This window comes from Theropithecus gelada, chromosome 13 (genome assembly GCF_003255815.1).
Source record: "Theropithecus gelada isolate Dixy chromosome 13, Tgel_1.0, whole genome shotgun sequence".
In the NCBI taxonomy this organism is placed as follows: domain Eukaryota; kingdom Metazoa; phylum Chordata; class Mammalia; order Primates; family Cercopithecidae; genus Theropithecus; species Theropithecus gelada.
The window spans coordinates 106,738,606-106,758,302 of NC_037681.1; the positions used below are offsets into that span (position 1 = coordinate 106,738,606).

Here is a 19,697-nt window from a genome sequence, read left to right on the forward strand (position 1 = left end):
TCACTGCAAGCTCCGCCTCCCGGCTTCACGCCATTCTCCGGCCTCAGCCTCCCGAGTAGCTGGGACTACAGGCGCTGCCACCTCGCCCGGCTATTTTTTGTATTTCTTAGTAGAGACGGGGTTTCACCGTGTTAGCCAGGATGGTCTCGATCTCCTGACCTCGTGATCCGCCCATCTCGGCCTCCCAAAGTGCTGGGATTACAGGCTTGAGCCACCGCGCCCGGCCTAGAAATTCATGTATTATAATCAGGGAAAGTTTAATTTCAGTAATTATTAACTACAACAGGGGTTTGTAGTTGACAGGGGATTAGTTAGTAACAAGTAAAGAATGTAGAAATAACAGATACAAAGAGCTGCCACTACCTCTGGGGCTGACAGTGTCCAAAGCTGAGATCCAGACCTTGCTAAAAGTATGCTCTTTGAGCCTCATTAAAAATCTGCTTTGTAGTGTGCTTGGGAAAGCCATTCACAGGTGTCTCCCTGGAGGCCTCTGCTACAAAACTGTCCAGGGAGGAGAGAGTGCCAGCTGAAGCTACTGGTGCTGTCCAAATGTATATGTTGTCTCCAAAAGCCAAGAAAAACCTATCAAACATTGTGCGTGTGTGTGTGTGTGTGTGTGTGAGGTGGTATGAGGTACAGCCACCTGTCTTACTTCGGAGAGAATATTTTGACATAACTCTATACTGTTGACTTCCCAGAAATGTCCCTGAGGTGGCAGGCCCCTGAATTGTTTTTGGGTTTAACTCCCAACTTCTTATTTATGTCTTACTAAGGCATTTAAAGCGCTTGGTACTTTCTGCTCATTGGATCCAACAGCGTAGTGTCATCACTGTAGTGGACTAGTGTGATATTTTGTGGATTGCCAAGATGATCAAGATCTCTGTGAACTGTATTATGCTAGAGAGCAGAACTGACATAGTCCTGAGGTAACACTGGGAAGGTATACTGTTGGCCCTGCCAGATAAAAGCAAACGACTTCTGGTGATCCTTATAAATTGATATGGAGAAATACCAATTTGATTCTAATTTAGTAGCTACATACCAAGTGCCAAGAGCTGTTCTTTATCAATAAAGATGCTACATCTGGCCCCGGGCGTGGTAGCTTACAGATGTAATCCCAGCAGCTTGGGAAGCCAAGGCAGGAGGATTGCTTGAACCCAGGAGTTCAAGACCAGCCTGGGCAACAAAGTGAGACCCCATCCCTACAAAAAAAATTAGCCGGGCATGGTGGCATGCACCTGTGGTCCGAGCTATGTGGGAGACAGGAGGATCACTTGAGTCAAGGCTGCAGTGAGCTGAGTTTGAGCTCAGGGTGACAGAGCAAGGCACTATCTCAAAAAAAGTTAAAAAAAAAAAAAAAAGGATACATCTGGGACAGGAGCTTCGGTTGGAGTCACTCTGATTAAGTTTACGATAGTCCACAGTCATTCTCCAAGATCCATCAGACTTCTGCACAGGCCCTTTGCCACTCTTATTTTAGTCTAAGCTATTGCCAGTTTCTGTTTGCAGTGGTCTCAATAGGTCTCTTTACATTTTTTTGCCTCCTACCCCCAGTTTATCCATGCTTTAGTCAGAATAATCTTTTAAAACACAAACCTGAGTCATTTCTCCCCCATACTCTGATCTCATGCTTAAAGACACTTCATTGGCTCTTAGGATAGCAAGTGAAATCCTCAGCTGCTAGCCTAATTTATCAGGAAGTTTCTACCTTTTTTTTTTTTTTTTTTTTTGAGACAGGGTGTGGCACTGTCGCCCAGGCTGGAGTGTAGTGGCATGATCTTGGCTCACTGCAACCTCCGCCTCCTGGGCTCAAGCCATCCTCCCACCTCAGCCTCCTGAGTAGCTGGGCCCACAGGCTTGCACTACTACACTACACTGGGCTAGTTGTTTTGATTTTTTTGTAGAGATGGTATTTCACCATGTTGCCCAGGCTGGCCTCAAACTTGTGAGCTCAAGTGGTCTGCCTGCCTTGGCCTCCTGAAGTATTGGGATTATAGGCGTGAGCCACCGCGCCCGGCTCCCTGCTTGTTCTTGACCCCAGGCTCACTGAGCTTCATTCTATTGCTCAGATGTGCCACATGACATGAGGCCTCTATACCATCTGCTTCCTCTGTGAGGGATGCTCCTCCTTTCCCTTTTAATTCTTTCTCCTCCATGACCTCTCATACCCTTAATACCCTGTATATCTCTAATTGATGACCCTTATTGCACCTGAAAAATTTGTTTTTTCTGTGATTCTTTGATTAAGGCCTGTTTTTCCAACTAAACTCTCAAGTTACAAAGGATAGATAGAAACTTTTGTGCCCCGCCCTAGGGAAATGCTTGGCACTTGGAAGTCAATCACCCATATTTTATTTATTTATTTATTTTTTGAGATGGAGTTTTGCTCTTGTTACCCAGGCTGGAGTGCAATGGCACAATCTCGATTCACCACAACCCCCGCCTCCTGTGTTCAAGCAATTCTCCTGCCTCAGTTTCCCAGGTAGCTGGATTACAGGCATGCGCCACCATGCCTGGCTAATTTTGTGTTTTTAGTAGAGATGGGGTTTCTCCATGTTGGTCAGGCTGGTCTTGAACTCTCAACCTCAAGTGATCTGCCCGCCTCGGTCTCCCAAAGTGCTGGGATTATAGGCATGGGCCACCGTGCCTGGCCAATCACCCATATTTTTTGAGTAAATGCTTTAGTACTTAGCCTGTGTTCTCTTTGTTGTCCTTTTGCACAAATGATTTTGTCTCTTTCTACCCTTTCAAGATGGTGAAAATAGGTATTGTCACTTAAAAGTTTAGGGACTATTTCTTGGGAATATTTCTGGGGACTGTCATATCCTGTGTGATCTTGAGGTCCTTTGTGGGTGACACATGGCTTGCTTCCACCACTGCTGTCTGGGCTGGGGGCCTGGCCTGCATGTCTTCAAAGCTGGTCCCAGCATGCCCTTCCTCTTTTGGAGACCTCAAGGTCTGACCAGAGTTTGAACGACACATGGGGAAGAAGTTAAATTCAATTCATGTTTTCTTAGCGTGACCCCACAGCCAGAAATCACAGAGGAAAAGATAGATATGGAAAAAATACCCCAGATATATGATAGAGAAAAATTTGCAATGTATAGGACAGTAAATAAATGAATATACCTAGTTTATTTTTACTGGTAAAACAATAAAAAGAAACCTAAACAGAAAAGTGGGCAAAAAAACCTAAGTAGGCATTTCACAAAAGATGAAATACAAATAGCCAGTAAGCATGTGACGAGGTGTTTATTTGGTAACTAAAGAAATGCAAATTAGAACAACCATGAGACATCATTTAAAAATATTTTGGATTAGTGGGAAAAAAAAAAGGAACAAAACCAAGCCAAAACAAAACAAAACAAATATTTTGGATAGGTCAGGTGCAGTGGCTCACACCTGTAATCCCAGCACTTTTGGAGGCCAAGGCTGGTGGATCATCTGAGGTCAAGAGTTCAAGACCAGCCTGGACAACATGGTGAAACCCCGTCTCTACTAAAAATGCAAAAATTAACCAGGCATGGTAGCACACCCCTGTAATCCCAGCTACTCTGGAGGCTGAGGCAAGAGAATTGCTTGAACCTGGGAGGTGGAGGCTGCAGCAAGCTGAGATCGTGCCAATGCACTCCAGCCTGGGCGACAGTGAGACTTTCTCTCAAAAAAAAAAAAAAAAAAAAAATATATATATATATATATAAAATATATATATATTTATAATATGTATTATATATAAAAATATATATTTTTATATATATATATTTTGGGATTAGCAAAGTTTGAAAGATTAATTCCCCAGTTTGGTGAGAGTGGAAAGAGGCACTTGTTTTCTGTTGGGATAGAAATTGGTATGGCTGGCACAGAAGCCCAGATTGATAATCCAGCCTCTGTTAAAAGTAAAGGTGTCAGAGTGGGTGCGGTGGCTCACGTCTGTAATCCTAGCACTTTGGGAGTCCGAGACGGGCAGATCACGAGGTCAGGAGATCGAGACCATCCTGGGTAACATGGTGAAACCCCGTCTCTACTGAAAATACAAAAAATTAGCCGGGCGTGGTGGCGGGCACCTGTAGTCCCAGCTACTCGGGAGGCTGAGGCAGGAGAATGGCATGAACCCGGGAGGCGGAGCTTGCAGTGAGCCAAGATTGCACCATTGTACTCCAGCCTGGGCGATGGAGTGAGACTCCATCTCAAAAAAAAAAAAAGTAAAGGTGTCCCCCCCAAATTTCACGTCTTGGAATTGATTCTAAGAAGATAGTCAGACAAAGATGTAAGTGCAAGCATTTTTATTCTTCGCAAATCATTGATAACAGTTGCTTAAAAAAACAAAGGGCCAGCCATGGTATGTGAAGCCTGCAGTCCCAGCACTTAGGGAGGCAGAGGCAGGAGGATTGCTTGAACCCCAGAGTGATTGCACCACTGCACTCTAGCCTGGGAGACAGAGCTGTCATGTGGCAATTAGCAATAATAATAGATACTTATATTTATTGACCTGAAAAGGTTATTGTTAAATGGATAGTGCAGGTTACAAAGCAGCATGTGTAGGATGTTTCCAGTTTTGTAGATCTGCTGTATCTTTTTGTATATGTGCGCAGAAAGCTTTGGAATTATAGATAACGTGTTAATAATGATTATGTTGAGGATTTAAAATTTCAGTTATTCATTATGGGGACATAATGTAATAGTCTTTATTTCTCTGTAGCTGAACTCATTTTGGCTCATGAGCCCTCAAAACATATTCTTTCCATTTCGGAATAACTCGTTCCCTTCTTAATGCTCAGCCTCTCTTGGCTGACTCACCACTGAATCCTCCTTCCCCTTTCCCTGAGAATGATTTACAGATTGCCCTGTGGTGAGAGGAGGCATTGGGGACTAAGCATTCCCTGGCCGTCCAGGTTTCTCTGGAGTGTCTCTCGTCTTGCCTGATCATCATCTTCTTGTGCCATTGTTGCTATACATCTGATTTCTGCTCATCTCAAGATCCACTAAATCTGTCACAGATTCATCCCCAGCCATGGGCTCTTACGGGCGCACCATCTTGTCTAGAGCCAATTCTGACTGCCTGTAGGTCTGTAGGTTGAGGTTGCTCTTCTGCAGCCACATCATGTTGGGGACACTCTCTGTGAAGCAGACCTCAGGCCAGCTGCCTAGCTTCATCCCTCAGGCTAGCGTCCTCACCCTTTCTGATGTCCTGTGAGAGGCAGGCTTCTCTTAGAAGCCCACACCCTGGAAAGTGAAGAATAAGTCCCCTCCTCTTGGGCTACTCCTGGGCTACTCCCCTCCTGGGACTTCTCTTCCCCTGCCTTCCTAAGGGCAGGGGTGCAGCATGTTGGACACTTCTCAGGGACCCTAGGAGTCTCAAGTGTAGCCACTTCCTGTCAATTCTGTCCTCCTACCAGCCGGTCAACTCTTTTTAAAAATTATTTATTTGTTTTTGAAATAGGATCTCTCTGTGTCGCCCAGGGTGGAGTGCAGTGGCATCATCACGGCTCACTGCAGCCTCGACCTCCTGGATTCAAGCAATCCTCCCACCTCAGCCTCCTGAATAGCTGGGACCACAGACACATGCGATCACGCCCAGCTAATTTTTGTATCTTTTATTTTTTTTCTTCTTTTATACAGAGTTTTACTCTTGTTTCCCAGGCTGGAGTGCAGTGGTGCAATCCCCACTCACTGCAACCTCTGCCTCCCGGGTTCAAGCAATTCTCCTGTCTCAGCCTCCTGAGTAGCTGGGATTACAGGTGTGCGCCACCACATCCAGCTAATTTTGTATTTTTTTTAGTAGACATGTGGTTTCACCATGTTGGTCAGGCTGGACTCGAACTCCTGACCTCAAGTGATCCACCCACCTCAGCCTCCCAAAGTGCTGGGATTACAGGTGTGAGTCACCGTGCCCAGCCAAATTTTTGTATTTTTTATAGAGATGGGGTTTTGCCATGTTGCCCAGGCAGGTCTTGAACTCCTGGGCTTAAGTGATCCTCCTACCTCAGCCTCCCAAAATCTGTTGACTCTTGACCTCCTTTTGAGTGAAGCCTCCTTTTTCACTATTAGGCACTCATTCCCACTCCTATTTTTGGGATAAACTATTAATGCCTCCCCTTCTCCAAAGATTGGCTCTTCATTGTCCCAATCAAGCTTTTTAATTTTTATTTTTGAATTTAATTTTAATATTAATTTTTAATTTAAAACATCCTTTTCTCTCAGAGAGTTGGATTTTATAATTGAAACAATGGCTTTAAAGACAGTAGTTAGCTATAGGTTTACAAATGTCTACTTAAAAGTTAAAATCCAGGAGCCAATGAGTTGTGTGTCTCATCCCTAGCCCAAGAGCAGGCTGCATAGACAGCTCTTCCTGGTGCTTGAACCGTGGAGGCTTGGAGCCAGAGGCTGCGGGGAGAGGACTGAAAAAGCCCCAAGCTCAGTGTCAAAATACACACCCTGCAATAGCTCTCTCCTGGGCTTGGTGGGATTGTGGGTATCATGCGCGTCCCTGTGAAGAGACCACCAAACAGGCTTTGTGTGAGCAATAAAGCTTTTTTTTTTTTTTGAGACAGTCTCGCTCTGTAGCCCAGGCTGAAGTGTAGTGGCACGATCTTGCCTCACTTCAAGCTCCGCCTCCGAAGTGCACGCCATTCTCCTGCCTCAGCCTCCCGAGTAGCTGGGACTACAGGCGCCTGCCACCATGCCTGGTTTATTTTTTGTATTTTTAGTAGAGACAGGGTTTCACCGTGTTAGCCAGGATGGTCTCGATCTCCTGACCTCATGATCTACCTGCTTTGGCCTACCAAAGTGCTGGGATTACAGGTGTGAGCCATCGCACCCAGCCTGCAATAAAGCTATTTAATCACCTGGGTGCAGGCGGGCTGAGTCCAAAAAGAGAGTCAGCAAAGGGTGGTGGGATTATCATTAGTTCTTATAGGTTTGGGATAGGCGGTGGAATTAGGAGCAGTTTTTTGTGGGCAGGGGATGGATCTTACAAAGTACATTCTCAAGGGCGGAGAGAATATTACAAAGTACCTTAAGTGTCAGGAGGGTGTATAGTACAAAGTACATTCGCAAGGGTGGGGGAATATCACAAGGTTCATTATTGCAAGGGTGGGGAGGGTGTATTGTCACAAAGTCAACTGATCAGTTAGGGTGGAGCGGGAACAAATCACAATGGTGGAATGTCATCAGTTAAGGCAGGAACTGGCTATTTTCACTTCTTTTGTGAATCTTCAGTTGCTTCAAGCCATCTGGATGTATAGTGCAGGGCACAGGGGATATGATGGCTTAGCTTGGGCTCAGAGGCCTGACAGTGGATAATTTCCACTCTCTTTTTGTCTGTAGTTTCTGAATTTCTTACAGGAAACATGTATAAGAAATATGACAAAAGTTATTTTATAAATAAAGGGACACTTTGAGGCTTTTCAGTCTTTAAAAAAGCTAAGGCTTATTTGGGTTTTTGTTTAATTTTAGATTTTTGGTGTCCTCACGACCTCACCTCATCCCATTGAGTAGAGACTGGGAGGGGAGAGCAGCAGCCGGAGGGCAGGCTGGGAGCCCTTGTGAGCAAGAGGAGCTGTGGACACCTGCTTCTCTGCCAAGGGAGAGAGTGAGGTAGGCCCGGGCCTACTGACTTCAGGGTGAGGCCACAGCTACTGCAGCGCTTTTTATGTATTTATTTACTGAGATGGAATCTTGCTCTGTCACCCAGGCTGGAGTGCAATGGTGTGATCTCGGCTCACTGCAACCTCCCCCTCCTGGGCTCCAGTGATTCTCCTGCGCTCAAGCGATTCTCCTGCCTCAGCCTTCTGAGTAGCTGGGATTACAGGCACGCGCCACCACACCCGGCTAATTTTTTGTATTTCTAGTAGAAACGGGGTTTCACCATGTTGGCGAGGCTGGTCTTGAACTCCTGACCTCAAGTGATCCTCCTGCCTCGGCCTCCTAAGGTGCTGGGATTACAGGTGTGAGCCACCACGTCCGGCCATACTGCAGCACTTTAAAGGACGGTGTCTTTTTCTTTCTCATACAAGAGAATAGGACTTTATTAGCATTGGTGCAAGCATTGCATTACACAGGAATGGGTCCCTAGTGTGCACAACCCCAGCTGGGCTTTGAGCAGATAAATCACAGCAGAAATAGAATCGCCCTAGGACTTTCAATCAAAAGCTGGAAGTCCACCTTACAGAAAGACAAAAAGAAAACCCCTTTTTATATCTTAACAAAGCGACAGCTTTCAAGCAGCAGAGCATCTCGAGGAAGAAAGCTTGCCTGGTCGCCATCTCATCATGCCAGAGTGTGCAGTGTCCACCCTCGACCACGCCGGGGAGTTGCTGATTTTTTGAAAAAGCTTAACTTAACAATTTCTGATGTCTATCTTTTAGAGTTCTATATGTTCCCATTTTTTATTCTTCTGAATTTTGAATTACAAATAGCTGTAAAAGCCAGTCTTTGAGTGCATGGGGGTGGGTGTGAGGCAGGGCCCAGCTTCTACTCCCTGTCCTGTGGAGCAGTGGCTGGTTTCTCCTGAGCCCAGCCCTGGGAGGTTGTGGTAGGCGTGGAGGCTGCAGAGCTCCTCCAGATGCTGCCCTTGCTGTGCCTCACACCAGAGAGGATGGAAGTGGCTCTGGCGTCGGACTGTGTTGAGCTGAGACAGACAAGGCTGACACAGGGCTGGGGGCCCGTGGTCCACCAGTGGAAGTGACTCCCGAGGAAGGGCGGCGAGGAGGGTGGTGTGGGATCTGAGGCTTCTTTTCAGTGTGGCAGCTGTCGAGGGCCAGGGAGCAGGGGGAAGAGCCTGGTCACCATGGTCCCAGAGCCCGTCTCACTTGGCTCTTCCTTTGCAGCTGAGGAGGATGAGGACCAGAGAGGGACTGTGCGTGTGTCCTGCCTGGGGACCCACAGCCAGGTGATAGCAGAGTTGGGTTTGAAGCCAAGGCCTCCCATGCCAACCCAATGGTCTTGCTGTTTCAGCAGGGAAGGCTGGGAGCCTGGGAGCTGGGAAAAGGTGACTGCCCGGCTCCTGGTGACTCCCCACCCCCAGGTCCCCAGCTGTCATCAGAGGGGCAAGGACACATTTAACTGGTTCCTGTGGGTCAGGTCTGAGTGGGGGAGGACCTCCCCTCCCCACTGCCTTCCACAGGGGCTTGTGATTCAGGGTTTCAGGAACAGGGCTGGCTCCCCCGCCTCAGATGGAAGAAGTGGACTTGGCTGTGAACTCCAGGAAGGCAGGGCTCAGCCATGGCCCATACCCTAGGATATGGCCTGGCCACAAGCACTCACTACATTTTTTTTTTTTTTTTTTTTGAGACGGAGTCTCGCTCTGTTGCCCAGGCTGGAGTGCAGTGGCACGATCTCAGCTCACTGCAACCTCTGCCTCCCAGGTTCAAGCAGTTCTCCTCCTCAGCCTCCCAAGTAGCTGGGATTACAGGTGTGTGCCACCACATCTGGCTAATTTTTTACTTTTTTAGTAGATATGGGGTTTTGTCATGTTGGTAAGGCTGGTCTTGAATTCCTGACCTCAAGTGATCCACTCGCCTCGGTCTCCCAAAGTTCTGGGATTACAGGTGTGAGCCACTTTGCCCGGCAAAGAAATACCTTTTTTTTCTTTTCCTGAAACAGAGTTGTGCTCTGTCACCTAGGCTGGAGTGCAGTGGCACGATCTCGGCACACCGCAACCTCCGCCTCCCAGGTTCAAGTGATTCTCCTGCCTAAGCGTCCTGAGTAGCTGGGATTACGAGCACCCACCACCATGCTCAGCTAATTTTTAAAAATATTTTTAGTATAGACGGGGTTTCGCCATGTTGGCCAGGCTAATCTCAAACTCCTGACCTGAGGTGATCCGCCTGCCTCGGCCTCCCAAAGTGCTGGGATTACAGGCGTGAGCCACCATGCCTGGCCTTACATTTTTTAAAATGAGGGAACGAATGAATAAATGACCACCATATTAGGGGCTGGCTCTGAACAGAATTGTAAAGTGGACCAAGCTTGTGCTCAGGGTCACCTTAAGCCCACGGTCGCTGTGTCCTGCCCTCTCAGGGCCATTTCCCAGCCCCCAGGCACCTGTTCACAGAGGCTGCATCTGGCCCTGCCTCCACCCCTCCGTCCTAAAGTGCTCCTCTGACTTAGAACATGACAGTTAGGGAGAGAGTGTGCCTCAGGAGGGTGGAGTCAGATGATCACGGCCTTCCTGGCATCTGAGGGGAGATAGCTTTGGTAGCAAAGTGTGATTTTCTCTGAGCCCAGGAAAGCTTGGCCTTGGTGGGAATACATTGAACCCTGAGGGCCATAGAGTCCCTGGGGCAAGCTCTGAGGGGGAGGCCTGGGACAGGGCGGGGCAGGGGGAGGGGAGTGGGGGAAGTGGGTGGGGAGCTGGGGGTTGGGGTTACCAGGGTTCTAGGGGAGGGGAGTGCTCAGGGTCCCGGAAAGGGCGTTTTCCTGATGGCGCACCAGAAGCCCTCAGGAGCCTCCAGCTGCGTGGTGAGAGGGAGGATGGAGCAGCCGACAGGAGTAGCTGCCTCTTCCTGCTTGGGGAGCAGAAGGGCCTCCCATGCCGTGATGGTCAGGACCTGCCCCCTTCTCTCCCCGCAGCTGGGGCCCTGGACTCACCTGGACTCACCTGGACAGCTGAGTTCTCATCAGAGGTCGGGGCTGTGGATACACTGGAGAGGGCTGGACGTGGTCCCACACACCCCGAGAGCCTGTCACAGGGACAGCACCAGGGCTGAGGCCTGGGGCCCCTCGGCTCCCCACACTCAGCTCTTCCGGAAAAGAACAGCACTCACGCCACCTCCCGCCTAGCGGGTGCTCCCAGTGTGACTCTGGAGACCCCTCGGGTCACTCCCTGAGCCACAGGCCTTAGGGTTTAGAGCCTGAGGAGGTGAGATTTTAACTCCAGAACACCTACTTTGTACCCCTACCCCACCAGCACACACTGGCCAGGGAACACAGCCCCATCCCATAGTGGACATCCAGCCGCACTCAGGCCGTCCCTCCCTTCCCATCCCCCTTTTCCATACTGTCATGATTTTCTACATGGAAACAGCGAGGGGTGCCTCCCAGTCTCTGGCCTATGCACCTGGGACCACCTTGGACCCAGGGGAGTGGGGCCTCTGAGGATCACGGGCCCAAAGGGTGGGGGTTCTCGGAGCCGAGGGAAGTCCTAGGACCAACTGGGAGGGGTGGATGTACCTGGCAGGTGGTGTGGGCATCCCAGTCCCTGGACACCAGGGTCAGCAGCTGGGGCGTGTGCTGAGCCACAAATTGCTTGCACTGAGGAAGGAGACACATAGCTGTGGAGGGGACCCGGGCCCTTTGCAGGACTCTCCTGTGGTCCTGGCCTCTCCACTTCTCTGGATCGCTTTAGGACTCCCTTCTGACTCCTCCATCAGCCCTCACTGAACAGCTCTGGCTGCAGTTAAAACCCTTAACAAACCGGAGCTGGCTGAAATGGAGGACTTCCATCAGAAAAGCAGGCGATGCTGGAGACGGAGGACTGAGGCAGAGGGGTGGAATCTCAGCCACCACCCTCCCCTCCCTCCACCTCCATTTCAGTTCTAGAAGGAACCTTAATGTTCATCTGGTCCTTGATACCAGACGTGATGGGCAGTGGGGAGGCTTGGGAGTTGCTGAGCAGGGAGCACAGTGTGGACAGCTGCCTCCTAGGAAGAGCATCAACTGGCTTGCCTGAGGACAGGATCTTGCTTTAAGAAGGGAATTTCCTGTCTGGGTGCAGTGGCTCACGCCTGTAAACCCAGCACTTTGGGAGGCCAAGGCGGGCAGATCACTTGAGGTCAAGAGTTCGAGAGCAGCCTGACCAATAAGGTGAAACCTTGTCTCTACCAAAAATACAAAAATTAGCCGAGCATGATAGCATGTGCCTGTGATCCCAGCTACTTGAGAGGCTGAGGCAGGAGAATCTCTTGAACCCAGAGGCAGAGGTTGCAGTGAGCCAAGATTACGCCATTGCACTCCAGCCTGGGCAACAAGAACAAAACTCCGTCTCAAAAAAAAAAAAAAAAAAAGCAGGGGATTTCCTGTCATTGACTGAGTATTGGCAGGGGCCCTAGGACCTTCAAGCCCAACCCTCTCCTTTTGCAGATGGGTTTGTCCTGAGTGAGTTAAACCTTGAGGAGTGTGGGAGCAGTAATGGGATCAGGACCCTGGAGAGAAGGCCAGTCCCTTTCCTGGCTTGAGCGGGCCCTGGCATTACTCATTTCCTAGTAGATAACCAGGCCTCTGAAGGCTTGCCTGGTGCTCACTCAGCCCGTGAAGGGGGCTTGCTGGTCTCTGGAGCCCACAGCCCTTTGTCCAGAGGCGACTCCTAACCCTTAACAGGCTCTGCCCTAACTTACAGTCCCACCATTGTCTGCCCTACATCCTGCCTGCCTGTCTGCACTCCATTCTCGCCCATCCTATGTGTCTCTGGCTGCAAAGCCTTTCCTGGGCTCAGGCTTCCACCTTGAACAGGCGCTGACCACAAGTCCCCATGTGCCTGCCCTGTACCTTTTCCCTGTCCAGCCAAGAGCTGACACAGGCCTGGAGCAGTGCCTGTGGTATGGCCTGCTCGCTGCTGTTCCTGGCCTGGGTGGTCACAGACATGCAGAGGCGGCACTCAGAGTCTTGTGGCAGCCATTGTCCTGTGGGCGACCCCAGAGACGTGAGCGTTAGGGGGAAAGCAGGCAAGGCCACCCTGAAGAGGCGTTCGGTTTCTGTCCTTGGTGCATTGCAGCGGGACCAGAGAGGGAGAGCATCATGCAGGGGCAGGGTAGGGGGAGGAGGAGAGCAGGCTTTGGGCTAAGGAGGGGGCAGTGGGTTCACCTGGGCCAGCGCTGTCATCCATGGAGCACCGGAGGACGAGGCCGCAGACCAGCTGGGGCAGCATGCGGCCCAGCAGCATGTCGAGCAGGATGACAGAGTAGCGTTCAGCCAGGCACTGGCAGATGCCACCCGCCACCAGGGGTACCACGCGGCACACCTGGGCCACTGCCACAGCTAGCACACCCTGGGGTGGGGGCGGAGAGAAGCCAGCATGGGGTCTTCACTTGGCAAACCTCCACACTCTGCCCAGCACCCAGCTTGGCACTTCCTACACATTCCCTCATTCTCTTCTAGAAGGGAGGGCAAGGCTATTCACAAATAAGGACACTGGGGATCAGAGAGTCCAAGGGATGCAGGGGACTCACACAGGGTCGCTGAGTGTAGGAGCCAGCTTCAGACCTACGTCTGGTCCCAAAGGCTGTGGCCCACAGCTAGTGACTCTCAGACTGATATGCTGGACCTGACTTTCCCCCAGGCTTGAGATTCAGCTGCTTGCCTGACTCTCCTCTCCTGCACTTTACACAGGCATCTTGAACTCAACATGGCCAGGAGGGAGCTCTTTTTTTCTACTCAAACCCGTTTCTTGTTGAGTCTCCCCATCTCAGCTGCTGGTATTACAGAGGGTTGGTTGCTCTGGCCAGTCTGTAAAAGTCACTGTGGAGTCCTCCCTGGTCCTCACACTCTAGCATCCATGCCCAAGTGCAGCGGGCCCACCTCCCAAATGCGTCCCCAGACCAGCCCTCAGCTCCGTCCCTGTCCCATCACCTCTCACTGTGATCTCTGCAGTGATCTTTCTTTTTTTCTTTTTTCTTTTTTTTTGAGACAGAGTCTTGCTCTGTCACCCAGGCTGGAGTGCAGTGGTGCAATCTTGGCTCACTGCAACTTCTGCCTCCTGGGTTCAAGTGATTCTCCTGCCTCAGCCTCCCGAGTAGCTGGAACTACAGGCACCCGCCACCACATCTGGCTAATTTTTGTATTTTTAGTAGAGACGGGGTTTTGCCATGTTGCTCGAGCTGGTCTCCTGGGCTCACATGAACCACTTGCCTCAGCAGGAACCTCACCTGCTGCCTTGAGTCCGCAGTGGCCCATGCGACCCCATCTGGGAAAGGCTGAGAGGGGAGGGCCTTTCCTCATTTGGGCCCCATTTTGGAGCAAGGTAGCCCTGGGCTGGTGGGGCCATTGGACAACAGCTACTGCGGGTCTGAAAGACTCCAAACTGGACTCAGGCAGGGATGGGGAATCTATCTGTGGAAATTTCCCTCTTGAAAGATCAAAGCAACTTTTCTACAGGGACCTCTGGGGATCCTTCTCCATCAGTTGGTGAGCTGCTGGAGGACAAAGCTGCATCTTGTCTATTTTTGTACTTTGGCACCTGGTGTGGCACCTCCATACAGGGGGGGCTTAATGTTTGTTGCATGAACTGTAGGCCTGGTACCTACCAGGCCTGAGCCTGAGTCCCAGGGTCCCTGGGTGGGGGCAATGCACAAAAGGTTCTCTCCCCTCCTAACTTCTGGCAGCCAGCTGGGCCCTGATGGGGTTGTGAGTTGGGAGGGAGGTGGGAGCTGCAGGGGACCCTCCTGGGCTCTGTGTGGCCTTGGATGCCTCACCTTGGGAATCATGGCTTGGATCCGCTTGATCAGAGCCTTGCAGAGCCAGCAGTAGGGGAGAGGAATGGGGAATTGCTGCTCAGAGAGATCCTGGGGAGAGAATCCGGTGGAGGCTAGGCTGGGTGCTGGGAGAAGAGTCCTCCTGGCTCTCCTCCCCTCCCTTTCTCTCCCTCCTCCCTTAGGCCCTGCCTGGAGCTTCCCGTCACCTTCCCGGCTCTGCCTCTTCCAGGGCCCAGTGCTCATGGGCTTCAGAGGTGGCTCTAGCCCTCCGGATCCCCACTTAACTGGCTGTGGGGGCCTCCCTCACCTGTGTGTGAGGCCCAGGCCTCACCTGGAGGGCCCCAGGCAGCACGGGGAGGACCAGCTTGTCCGGCAGAGGGTCTGGCAGAGGGTCCCACAGAGGTTCGGGCAGGGGGTCTGACATCCCTGACTCCTGCTCTGGCTCTGGCTGCCGGGATTTGCACAGGCCCAGGTGCATACAGATGCCCTTTGAGCCCTGGGGCACAGCACAGGGTGGGAGTGTTAGGCTATGGGAGGGAAGCCCACCCCTGTTCATGCTGGCCCAAGGGCTCAGGGACCAGGACCACTGGAATGGGAGGAAACAGGCCTAGTGGGGGTGCTGTGCTTTAGAACTCTATGTGGGGGGACAAAAGGCAAAGATAGGGCTGTGTGGGGACTTTAAGGGAGGTGGCCGGGATTGCATGTGAATGAGCATGAGCATATATGTGAGCATGAGTAAGTGTGTAAGCATGTGTGTGAGAGTGAGAGTGTAAGGGTGTGTGAGCGTGCAAGCCCACCTATGAACCTGAACCTGGGAGGCTGTGGTCGGGTGCATGGCTGAAGGGCACTTAGTTTCCTGGGCCCTTTGTGGGCAGAGTGTGTGTGTGTGTGTGTGTGTGTGTGTGTGTGACCAGCTGGGGTGCTGTGTGTGTGCTGTGTGTGTGTATGTGTCTGACTGGCTGGGGTGCTGTGTGTGTGTATGTGTCTGGATGGGGTGCTGTGTGTGTGTGTCCACCCGGCTGAGGTGCTATGTGTATAACTCCCCATGGGTGGGCACAGGGGCCTGTGTGGGGAGGCAGGCAGGAGGTGAGCTTGCAGCCCTCACAATCTGGTTCTGGAAGTAGTCGATGACCAGGGGGAAGTAGTCGTCGAGTACTTGGTTGCACTGGGGCATGAACAGCTTCAAGGGGAGGACGTTGCACTCCTGCTCCAGAAACTTCCACATCGTGTCCTGGGAGGCCAGAGCGGGCTGTCAGCTGGGCCTCTCTGAGGTCTATGCCACCCAAGTCCCTGGACACAAGGCCCCACCAGGGCAGACCTACCCCTATTCCCCCAGGGCACTGGAGTTCAAGAGTTTCATGGAGTTAAGTAGTTGGGCACATGTAGGGGCCCTTCCCCTCAGGAAGGACCATCTCTGGCTGTGCTGTTGAGCTCAGGGCCAGGACCTACTCCCAGCCAGGAGGAGCTGGGAGTTCTCAGGCACCCAGGCCTCCTCCTCAGCCTGGAAATGGCCCCTTTAGGGGGCTCACCTCTTCCCTGCTCTGTCCCTCATCTCTTGGGCCCCAACCTTCATCCAGGATCTGGGCCTCATTACCTGGAAAATGGCCTCCTTGGCCATCTTGTTAAGGATGTGGACGATGTCCTCACACTCTTGGCATAGGTCATCCTGGGGAGGGAGGGGACCCCCAGGTGGAGGACACATGAGTGGGGGGTAGGCTCCCAGCTCCAATGGGGAGACTCTCTCAGGCAGAGGCCAACAGAGCACTCCAAGGCACCAGCGGCTGCCCACCAGCCCATCTTGTCCCAACTCATCCATTCCATTTTATTCATCCCATCCCATCCATCTCTTCTATTCATCCATCCCAATCCATCCATTGTTATTCTGTCATCCCATCCCATCCCATCCCATCCCATTCATCTGACTCCATCTATTCTATGTCATCGTATCCCATCACATCCATCCCAATCCATTTCATCCTATCTCATTTCATCTCATCCCATTCCATCTCAACCATCCCTTATGGGGGCTCCACTCCCCTCCTGCCCATTCAGAGCCCACCCAGCACCCTTCATCTCAGATCCCCAGTTGTTGTGCATCCTTGGTGGTACTCACGGCTCCCACATGTCCCCAGACTTCTTGTAAGCAGTGCCCTAGGGCTCTGCACTGCAATGCTTGCTCCAGGCTTTGGCACCAGAACTCAGGGCCCTGGGCACAGGCCAAGGATGAGGTGGTCCAGGCAGCTGCGGTTCGGGGCCAGACCTTAGTCAGGATCCAGGCTACATACCTGGCATCCTGATTTCACCCAATCTCTAGACCCAATTTTGCTGGGAGTGTGAGGCCATTAAACATGTGGGTGTCAGACAGCTCTGGGTTCCACCTGCTCCCGGACCCACCAGCTGTGTGACCTTGGATAAGCTCTGAACCCTCTCTGAGCCCCAGCTGCCTTGTCTTTAAAATGAGGACAGACTTGGGATAATGCCTAGCACAGAGCAGTGCTCAGTGAGTGGTGGAGCTGCCTAGGACAGGGGAGGCTGGGGCAGACTCACCAGTGCCTGGGCCACAGAGCGTGGGCAGCAGCAGCAGCAGCCACTGCAGCAGGTGTGACTTGGCCATGGTACCTCTGCAGCCTGGATACCCTGCTTGGGGCATGGCCCCTTATAGCTGGGCGGGGCATAGGGGCTCTGTGGGAGTGGCAGCGACCTCAGTGTTTGTCTTTGCTCTGGAGAGCCCTTCAGGTGCTTGATCCCACCTTTTCCCAGCAGGGACGCTCCTGCCTGCCTTACCACCTGTCCTGGCTGATGGGACTGTTCCTGCTTCCTTTGCTCCCTGCCCGGACTCCCATGTTGCTGGACTTGTGGCTTCCTCCAACCAGGGGCTTTCAAGCCTCCATACCTGGTCTCACCTCTCCAGGCCGTGGGAGGGAAGCTGAGGAGGGTGGGGGCCATCTGGTTGGGGGCAGCCTTGGTGTTCCCCTCCCATCCCCTCCCGGGGCCTCTGGGGCCCCCTCTACTCTTGAGCAATGCTCTTGAGAGCTTCCTGCCTGGCTCTTAACCCAGGCTCTTAACCCCTGGAAGGGCAGACCTAGGACACTCTCACCTCCTCCTTACCTTTGCCTCTGGAAAAATCTTCTGGTTCTATGGACATAAGATTTGCATTAGTCAGAAGAACATTTACATAAAACAGAAAACAAAATACCCTGAGTCAGAGACAAGATTTCTGTGCCCCTGGAGTGGCTCCCAGACAGCCCTATACAGGAAGTACTGCCCATGGACCCTGGGGACTCCTTCAGGGTAGGGGCTGGGGCATAGCTTCGATGGTTCAGCAGAAAGAAACTGTCCTCTGCAGCTGCAGGGGCTCTCAGGCAGGGCCTCCACTGGCAGAGCATACTGGAGAAAAAGCTCACAGGCTGAGGGAGACAGAGGATATCTTCAGTGGAAGAAAGAGAAAGTTAGCACGTTGCTATCACCCCAGCTGTTGTGATCAGTTTATCTGATCTCTGCAGGAACCCTCTCCCTAGTGGAGGCTCACAGGCCCCTATACTCAGAAGCACTACAGTGCTCTTGGGGGTGGACAGGGCAGGAATTCGTACCATGATGAAAAGAGTTGGGGCTGGGCATGGTGGCTCACTTCTGTAATCCTGGCACTTTGGGAGGCTGAGGAGGGAGGATCCTTTGAGCCCAGGAATTTGAGACCAGCCTGGCCAATATAGTGAGACTCCATCATTACAAAAAAAATTTAAAAATTAGCCAGGTGTGGTGATGCATGTCTCTGGTCCCAGCTACTCAGAAAGCTGAGGGAGGAGGATCGCTTGAGCCCACTAGGTCACGGCTGCAGTGAGCCATGATTACACCACTGCACTGCAGTCTGGGAGTGCGAGGCCATTAAACATGTGACTGAGCTGAGGGTGTCCTGGCTCCTGGTCCCTGGGATGCGCGGTCCCCCGGCACAATGTTGGCCAAGTAACAGAGACTCTGTCTCAAAAAAAAAAAACAAACAAAAAAAGGAATTGGATACAAGGTGGCTATTGACACACAAGGATTATGTAGTTTCTGTTGGCCTCAAGCGCTTGTCAGTACAACAAACACAGCTGCCATCATGGGAGTCCACCAAGACTGTGTAAAAATGTCTAACCAAAGATTGGGAACTGAGTGACCTTGGTAGAACCTCAGGAAGGTGGAACTGAAACATGCGTGTTATTCAGTATGTGTTTAAAAAATGAGTGAGTGGTATCTGGTTTGGATACAATCAGGACAGGCTGCGCAAGAGAGTGGGGATTTGTGGCTGGCTGCCTCCAGGGGTGTATTCGTCAGGGTGGTCCCACTACCATAACAGAGAGCCCTCCAGTCTATTGGCTCCTGCATGTTTCTTTTTCTTTTTTTCTTTCTTTCTTTTTTTTTTTTTTTGACACGGGGTCTCAGTCTGGCACCCAGGCTGGAGTGCAGTGGCGCGATCTTGGCTCACTGCAACCTCCGCCTCCCAGGCTCAGGTGATCCTCCCACCTCAGTCTCCAGAGTAGCTAGGACCACAGGCGCGTGCCACCACGTCCGGCTAATTTTTTCTCTGATATTTTTGGTAGAGACAGGGTTTTGCCATGTTGTCCAGGCTCGTCTTGAACTCCTGAGCTCAGGCGATCCACCTGCCTCAGCCTCCCAAAGTGCTAGGATTACAGGCATAAGCCACTGTGCCCGGCCACATGTTTCCTTCTTTTTGTTTTTGTTTCTTTTGTTTTTTTTTTTGAGATAGAGTCTCACTCTGTCGCCCAGGCTGGAGTGCAGTGGTACGATCTTGGCTTCCTGCAACCTCCGCCTCCCGGGTTCAAGGGATTCTCCTGCCTCAGCCTCCCGAGTAGCTGAGGAGTACAGACTCCCATGATGATGCCCAGCGAATTTTTGTATTTTTTTAGTAGAGATGAGGTTTCACCATGTTGACCAGGTCGGTCAAAACCATACCTCACACCCTTTAGGACGGCTATTATGAAAAAACAGAAAATAGTATGTGTTGAGAGGATGCGGAGAAATTGGAACCCTAGGTGCTTTGCTGCTGAGAATGTGAAATGGTGCAGTCACTGTGGAAACCCATGTGGAAACTCATGTGGAAAAGACTTTCTACAAAACAGTTTCTGAAAAGTTTGAATATTGAATTACCTTCAGACCCAGCAATTCCATTCCTACATATGTATTTTGAAGAGAATGGAAAACAGGTACTGGAACAGATATTTGTATGTCAATTTTCATTGCAGCATTATTCATAATAGCCAAAAGGTAGAAACAACTCAAATGTTCATCCAC

At 51.3% G+C, this 19,697-nt stretch overlaps 1 protein-coding gene across 1 annotated transcript; it reads right to left on the bottom strand.

Moving 5' to 3' along the window:
* Positions 1–6,825: 6,825 nt before the first annotated feature.
* On the bottom strand, positions 6,826–17,584 carry SFTPB (surfactant protein B). The gene is made up of 12 exons (XM_025354796.1): positions 17,517–17,584; positions 16,956–17,090; positions 16,522–16,649; positions 16,003–16,074; positions 15,514–15,639; positions 14,716–14,904; positions 14,409–14,498; positions 12,804–12,985; positions 12,487–12,634; positions 11,173–11,253; positions 10,601–10,682; positions 6,826–8,872 (listed from the first exon to the last, which is right to left on the bottom strand). The coding sequence occupies exons 2-11, from the start codon at positions 17,056–17,058 to the stop codon at positions 10,620–10,622; spliced, it is 1,182 nt and encodes a 393-aa protein (XP_025210581.1). The 5' UTR covers positions 17,059–17,090; positions 17,517–17,584; the 3' UTR covers positions 6,826–8,872; positions 10,601–10,619.
* Positions 17,585–19,697: the final 2,113 nt, after the last annotated feature.

Coding starts and splice junctions, on each gene's coding strand:
- SFTPB (XM_025354796.1), bottom strand. CDS start 17,058: ATGCCCCAAGCAGGGTATCCAGGCTGCAGAGGTACCATGGCCAAGTCA. Junction 16,650..16,955: donor GCTCTGTGGCCCAGGCACTG/GTGAGTCTGCCC, acceptor CCCGAACCGCAG/CTGCCTGGACCACCTCATCC. Junction 10,683..11,172: donor ATGCCCACACCACCTGCCAG/GTACATCCACCC, acceptor TCCCTGTGACAG/GCTCTCGGGGTGTGTGGGAC.